This window comes from Triticum dicoccoides, chromosome 4A (assembly GCF_002162155.2).
Source record: "Triticum dicoccoides isolate Atlit2015 ecotype Zavitan chromosome 4A, WEW_v2.0, whole genome shotgun sequence".
In the NCBI taxonomy this organism is placed as follows: domain Eukaryota; kingdom Viridiplantae; phylum Streptophyta; class Magnoliopsida; order Poales; family Poaceae; genus Triticum; species Triticum dicoccoides.
In genome coordinates this window covers 69,774,558-69,782,443 of record NC_041386.1, presented here as the reverse complement: position 1 = coordinate 69,782,443, position 7,886 = coordinate 69,774,558, and the positions used below count along the sequence as shown (strand labels likewise).

Below are 7,886 nucleotides of genomic sequence, written 5' to 3'. Positions count from 1 at the left end.
TACTATTCTAACAGTTTAACATTGTAGGGAAGTTTTATGTGGTGGACTCGGGATTCTCTAACCAACCTGGTTATCTTGCACCGTACAAAGGAACGAAGTACCATTTTCAAGAGTACAATCAAGGTCCACCGCCAAGAGGTAAAAAACAAACATTTAATCATAGACATTCCCAAATTCGCAATGCAAAAGAGAGATGCTTTGGAGTACTGAAGAACAAGTTTAGGATTTTGTTGCACATGCCCTCTTATCCACCACCAAAGCAAAGTAAAATTATTTCAGCATGCATGGCTTTACACAATTTCATTAGAGAGAGTAAATTGGAGGATAGAGATTTTGGAGAGTGTGATGATGATGAGGAGTTCATTCCAATGGTGGATGAGCTTAGTTGCCTACGACGCCAACGCCAACGACGAAGCCGTGCAACTCAATCACAGGGGCAAAACTCGCATGATGATTATAACATGAACGTTTTTCGTAATTGGATAGCGGAAGGACTGCATAGTAGGCGGTAATTGGTATTTGTTCTAGTGCCGAACAATGTAATTTGTATTTGTTAGTGATGACTTGTACCGATACTTGTATGGATATATGTATGCATATTTGAAATGGATTTGTAAAATGAGGTGTGGTTATTATAGTGGCAAAAGGCATGAACAATGCATGCCTTGGAATGTTATGGATCTGAATGCATGCACTCAATTTTTTTTGATATGGATCTGAATGCATGTTCTAGATATTGTGCTCTTGGAATGTTATGTATTTGTGCATACCAATTATCAAGTTTATGTTGCCTTTCATACTACTCGTATGAGATAGCTACAGATAATCTTATTGATCTATTCTGCTGTTTGGTATACATGAATTATTGCTTTTATGTATGAATTATTGATCTATTTTACACATGCATTATTTTAAGGTGTGGTTAGGTGACTTATAAGTCAGGTGACAACCAAACATGCGTGACTTATAAGTCACCTCACTTATAAGTCGGGTGACTTATTGGAACCAAACAGGCTCTAATTTGGAGCGGCATGTGCCGGTGAAAGTACGATTATTTTGGAGTAACATTTTACAAATTTCATGTTGTCCCCTGAAATGTACTCCAATTTTCCACTTTGCATTTATTTTTCCTGAAGAATTAATCCTGAGCGTCCATCCACGACCCAACGGCGCTACCGGCCAACAGTAGGACGCATGATACGAGTCCTTGTTCTCCCATCCTCTTCGGCTTTCTTCCTCCTCTCTCGCCTCTTTCTTTGTCCCGGATCCTTCCTTCGCTCCGCCAATTTCAGAAAAAATTGGCAGCTTGGGCAAACAATTGCTAGTGTGCTCAACCTTGAGGATCAGTAGCGGGGACAGGAGATGATCACGCGAGCAAAGCTGGTGGAACAGCTGCGGGAGCACCAGATCCGGTCGGCGCAGTCGTACTCCGCGGCCCTCGCCGTCTTCTCCCCCAACCCCCACATCGCCTCCAGGTCCGGCCCCCCTCTTCTTGATTTCTTGTTTATGCTAGCATCTGCTGCGACGCTCTTCAAAATTCATGCGGTTTGGTTTCAACTGAATGGCCCTTTTGGGTGCATCGTCGATTGAACATGAGGACTGGTCGGATTCGCGCGGTATAGATTGCAGCTCATGTTGTGTGCTTTTGTTCCCTTGATTATATGGATCTTCGCTGATCTGTATAGCTCGTGGTTGCATTTTATTTCTTGGTTAGTTCTTGCTGGTGACGACAGGGAGGGATTTTAATTACCTTTATTATTTGGGAATTGTGTGATATGGTTATGAGCAGATATTAATTGAGTGGGAAAAGCATAATCTTTTCTGCTAATTGGAGGTAAAAGCGTTCAGTTGGAGGCATAATAGCACATCAAGACAATTGCAAAGCTACTATGCTTAATTAGCATTTGGACAGAACTTGTGAATTGCTTGGATTGCTTTTGAAGCAAAGCTCTCCCAAAGATGGAGTATTTACAGCAACACTGTTGAATAAGAACTTTCTGTAGGGTTTACACTGTTTGTTGGTTTTCTGTTGCTGAGCCAATAATGCTGCAATGGACGGATAAAAGGAAGAATAAGCTGAGTGCCTTCGCTATCATAACTACAACCTCGGTACGGAAATACTTGTCGGAGAAATGGAGAAAAATGGATGTATCTAGAACTAAAATACGTCTAGATACATCAATTTCTCCAACAAGTATTTCCGGACAGAGGGATTATATGAGTAAAACTTGGCACCACCTGCATCAAAAACACCTGCCCTACGTCAAGGTTTGGTCTAAAACACTAGTTGTTCTCACTTGGCTGCTAACCATCCTTGAACCTAGAGACTGGCCTGGCCCTAAATCGATGGTCAAGCCGAGCAAAAGTCGCTTTACCATGGGCTAGGCCATGCTAAGTTTTCTCAAGTCTAACTTGCACCACTTACACACTTAGATGCATCATGCATAGATTTTGAAATGCGCTTAGTATGTTGGAATGCTGCATTGCTTAGCACTGCTTGCCTGTCTTTTGCTTGAAGTGTACAGAGAGTGTGTAAGAGGATATGACTGCGTCAAGTAACATGCTGCAGTTCATACAGACCGCCAGCGTACACCATCTCAGGTTATGGCCTGTTGTCTTTGCTACTTAGGGCTACTGAACTGTGGAATGGCTGCAACACCACATTCTCTAAAAGTAGAAAACCCTCTGCTACTATGACAAGAGCAAAGATAAATGAGCAACTAATGCTTTGGAGCGCCATGGACCAGGACGCCTAATAGCATGGGTGTGCAATGTCCAAAGATTTGGGCTGCTACCTTTCTTTAGGACTCACTTATGCCACTGTTCTCTATCTCATCTGTTTATTCCTTTATTCCTTTCTTACATTGTCTTTACTTTAGTACCTTGCTTGCGTTCTCCACTTCTCTGCATGTAATTTCGTTTTTTCCTGGCCGCCTTTTTGCTTTTGTAAATCTGACTTCTCATATTTTGGACCGGCAGGTCCTTTCTCTACCTTATTTTTGAAGCATGTTTGATTACATTACATGTTACACGGCATGGGAGCAACTTGGTGTCTACATGGCATTTCACATAGTCCCCTATCCCAGGCCTAGATGACAGCCACATTACTTTTCCATTACTGCCTAATTGATGGATGGATTAAAATGGTACACATCACATAGTGCATACTTAGTGGTCGCTTGACCTAAGCAGGAATGTGATACAGATTTAGGGACATTTAATCCAATTCTTTCCACGCAGGACATAACAGCACCTTTTGTACTGTTTGATAACCAGAAATACTGGTCCTGAATTGGGGGTTTAATTTAGAGGGGTCATAAGTCATAACTCATAGAGTGAAAGGCTCATAACTAGGGTTTAATCTGGAGAAGCCATTTCTTTCCTTGCCTATCCTTTGAAAGAAATTCAAATAGTGAACTTGAAATTGGCGTTAGAAGGAACTTGTAGTACTCCTATTAGAAGGAAGAGGACATGTCTATTCCTATTGCCTGTGATAGTATGTTTTGTTTGGCAGAATGAGACTTTGCTGGTGGCCCTCTCACTCCTGTTTCATAATCGCATATCTGTAGAAATAGTGGTCCTTTCTATGTAAGAAGTTGCCATGAGTTAATGTTGCTGGCAAGGGTGGGTAGTTGGTAATTGGCATGACTAGCAAAGCTAGTTCTGAGCATAACGCAAGTTAGCCAGCAATCTAGCTGGGCATAAACAGCCATGGCGCCATGTAAAGTCAGCTAGGTTAAATACTGCAAGAATGTGAGTCCCATGATCAGTCTGAACCCTGTGAGGAAAGTGTACTTTCTAGAATAACAGATAATTACAGCTCAAGAGAATAAGCATGTTTTGTTCTGTTAGCATGAAATAGCCTCTTGGAGAAATGTAGGGCAAGGCTGCGTACTATAGACCCAAAGCAGTCGAACCCTTCCCCGGACCCTGCACAAGCGGGAGCTACATGCACCGGGCTGCGTGTTCTGTTAGCATGAAAGAAGCCTCTAGTAAAGAAAAAAGAGGGTTAATGGTCTTATGTTTATTTCTTCTCAGTTCTGTTCTATATTTCACTAAGTTTTGACATGGTCTATTTAAATGAGTAAACCACGCTGTATAAAAAGCTCAATGCAAATTTGATGACTTGACAATTGTTCAATATGGCCTTACAAAACATGATACAAGACTATGTACATAGAGGGTAGCGACTCAGAAGTCATTACAAATCTTATGCTTGGAATATTGCTGCTTTCATGCATGTCTTTCAATAGAAAATTGTAGGATTCGACTATTTTTAACTTTACACCCCTCAGGAACAATTGGCCCAAATTAGGAACACTATTTTAGAACAAGTAATTTCAATCAGTCTGCATTTGATGAAATTTTCTTATTCTTAGCATCAGAGTATAAATGTTTTTGCTTTCGTTGCGAGTAACTTCAATGCACATTTTATGAATATATGTTTCATATCTACTCGAATGGGAAGCACTAACCTTCCGGTTCCAGTGGTTCACCAAAGCTAAAACTAAAACTTGAATTTGGAGCATGTCCAAACAAAATACTGTACTGGTCTGCATGTAAAATTGGATTGACAAATGGTCGTTGCCACAAGCATCTCATAAAGTACATTAAGTCACAAGCATCCCATAAATTACATCAAGTTTGAAGTTCAAAATCTGGACAGATTCATGACACACCATACTTAGTCGATACTTTGCGGTGTCACCTATTTCTGGAGTGAAAACATATTTGGTACTTAGTTTTATCTAATCGATGCCTATCACTCAATAAACCATTTTAAATTTCTGTCTGCAATATTTGTGGCATTTTCACACATGGATCTTTCACTGCCTATGCATTGTATTAAGGCTCATAACATTTTCAAAGTTAGTGGTGTTGCTAATATATGTTGTGCTAGGTATAGCCATCTCATTTGGTGCACCGCATTATTAACATACTTATAGTTCCATTCCAGTTGTCATTCTAGTTCAGTGTTTGGCATGATGAAACGTTTTGGTACTGGAGCGTTCCAGCGTTCCGTTCTGGTTTTCAAAATTTTGTATGGATATACTATTTTACATATACACATGAGGAACACATACTGTAAAGAACAATGAAAAAAACTATGGGCAGAAGGGATAAATGGTTGGCTGGTGCACTGCCCTTCGCATCAAACTAGTGTGCATGCCGTCCCTTGCAAGAGCAAGAGGTCTCTATAGGCCCATATTTGCAAAGGATTACAGGCCCAATATTCCCTGCCCTTTTCTAGCAATTATTACAACATGGAATCTCCCAGGTGATAGTAAGAATCAGTGTGGCTGATGCCTTTATAAAGAAACGTCAGCAGAGCTGTCTGTATGGACCGGTACCAGTACAGCCAGCCAGAATGGCTAGAATTTCGTCTGGTACGGGATGTAGGCTTCTGCATACTGTTTTGGTCATGAACGATCTGGCGATTTCAGCTGGGACTGAATGGAACTAATAAGTTTGATTATTAGTCCATGGGGTTTGCATTCAAATTAATCATGTAATGTTAGAGGAAACAAAGAATCATGTAATTATTCAGAATAAGCTTCTTTTGTTGATAATTGATAATAATTGCATTTGGATTAATCGCCAAAACGGAGGAGTTCCATACCCCTTATCTCCTAGAATGAACATTGAACAGTATCAGATTAAACCAAAATTGTAATGATATCTGAACTTAGCTCATGGTAGGATGAAGGAAAGAGAAGTTGAATTCAAAGTAGTGCAGTTTCATGTAATGAGCCTGGGGATATGCAATTTGCAAACCCTGGCTGATTTCGAAGTACACACTAGCATGCAGAGTGTTTAGCTGATGCAAATGTGCTCTATGTATCTGCAAAATTTAAATGCTACTCCCTCCATTCACAAATACAAGATGTTTTGGATATTTTAATATGGACTGCATACGGACTGAAATGAGTGAACCACCACACTAAAACGTGTCTATATACATCTTATTCAGAAAAAAGGTAGAACGTCTTATATTTGTGAACGGAGGGAGTAGCTGTCAAGTTTGAACTAGCCTAAAGGAAGTAGTATTGTCAATGCAATGTGCTCTAGGTATTTTCAGTTCTGAAATATAAGCTGATCTCATTTTGGTTATTAAAAATCGATCATTATGGTTATCCTGTTTATGCTCTAGTTAAAGACCACCCTAGTTGCTTATTGCCATTTGATTCAGTTTTACTTAATCCCGTGTTCTTTCCTCTTTCAGGCGGGACCTGAGGGTGGCTCTCCTCTATGCCTTTTTGTTCTGTTTTCTCATGGTGTCGTGCTATGCCGCGCTTTACCTGAAATGGTTCAAGCTCTCGTCCCTATTTGTAATCCTCGGAATCCTTCTCCCAGTAAGTCTCAAAATCTCTAGGCATAGAAGGCTCAGAAGGAAAAGAGAGCGAAGATTGCTGTTGCCCTTGTCCATGTGAATATCTTTCCGATACCCTGTAACATTTTAGTGAAGTGGCTCAACTACAAAGAGGAAAAAATCCTGGGTTTACTCAATTCTCCGGCTCGACCTATGCCCTTGAATGATGTTGTATCTATTACCTGTTTTCCCTTTTTGTCCATGCATGCACATACATCGCTTGTCTCAGCTTTCGCCTTCTTTTCAAACTTGTGTCAATCGCAAGGTAATGCCGTCTTTAGAAACTCATGAAAGCGGATCTCTTCAGATCCTGGTGCATTTTGGTTGTGGATGCAATCATGTGAAATATCTGGTCAATTGTCGCATCAGTCGGTCCGGTGTGCCAAGCGAGCCGCTTTAGCGTTATTTAGCGTACCAGGTGTGAATATAATCTTTCATCTCAGGCTTCCAGCTTCTCTGTCGCAGTTCACCTAGATTTATTTATTTTTCCTGTGTTTCTATTGTCGGCAGATCGTCCCACTGCACAGCGTTGCTGTTTCAAATTCTCTATCCTGTCACGCACACTGTTTTAAGTATGTCCTGCCTGCCGCCTGGGTTTCTTGAGCTCGCCATGCCTGGTAAATGCATCTCACCAGGATAACTAGTCCTAGGCGGAGCAGAAACAGTGCGGTTCAGGCGCACCGCTGCTGCTTATATAGACTAGTTTAAAATCTTGAGGCGCCTGGCATCTGATCTTTTCGGTCCAGTTTATCCATGCTACAGTAGAGAAGCAGTAACAATGTAACCCGGTGCAATCTGACAACGGGATCTTGTGCGTTATCGCGACAACGTCTGTCATGGACAGGTCAGGCAAGGGCTTAGGGTTAGGGGTGCAAGCGGCGTCCCGCCTTTTCCTGTGAAACCTTTGAGCCTCCGTTCGGAAATAACTGGCGTGGTTTTAGTTCAAAATTTCGAACAGACTGGGTAGCTCATAATTTGCTCATCACATGTCTAAAATTAATGCTCTATTTGTGCTATAGTATAGTTGGGCTGCTGCCATGTATGCGTCATCTGCATCAGTTGCCATTCCGCCGACGCCTCGCCCCCTCCCGTCGTTGCTTCGCCTGATCTACCACGCTCCCCGGCGTCGGCCATCGCTGCCTCTAGCGTCCCGCTCTCGGCTGGTCGGGCCACTTGGAATCTGGAGGTCTGTCGCCGGCGTAGGGTTTCTTTTCCATATGGTCAAGGCGCGGCCGCGGAACACCTGACAAATCCCGCGCGAGCCGCGGCGCCGGAGGGCGCGTGATGATCTTTCCACCCGCGTGGCCGCGTCGCCCAGCACTTGCCGGCCCACCGCTCCGTTAGACGTCCATAGCTTGGGTGCTGTGGCCGCGCCTGTACGTGGTGCTCCAGAGGTGCGCTATGCCCGCCAAGCTGCAACCACCATGCATCGGCCATGTTGCCGAAATCTACTCAGCCCTCCTCCATTATCGCCACATTCCTGTGGTGTGCACGTTTGCACGCCACAAGTGGACGG

At 42.6% G+C, this 7,886-nt stretch overlaps 1 protein-coding gene across 1 annotated transcript; it reads left to right on the top strand.

The window, feature by feature from the left end:
- The first annotated feature begins 1,242 nt into the window (after positions 1–1,242).
- Positions 1,243–6,545, top strand: LOC119288686. Its single transcript, XM_037568258.1, has 2 exons — positions 1,243–1,475; positions 6,224–6,545. The coding sequence occupies exons 1-2, from the start codon at positions 1,363–1,365 to the stop codon at positions 6,429–6,431; spliced, it is 321 nt and encodes a 106-aa protein (XP_037424155.1). The 5' UTR covers positions 1,243–1,362; the 3' UTR covers positions 6,432–6,545.
- The last annotated feature ends 1,341 nt before the right edge of the window (positions 6,546–7,886 follow it).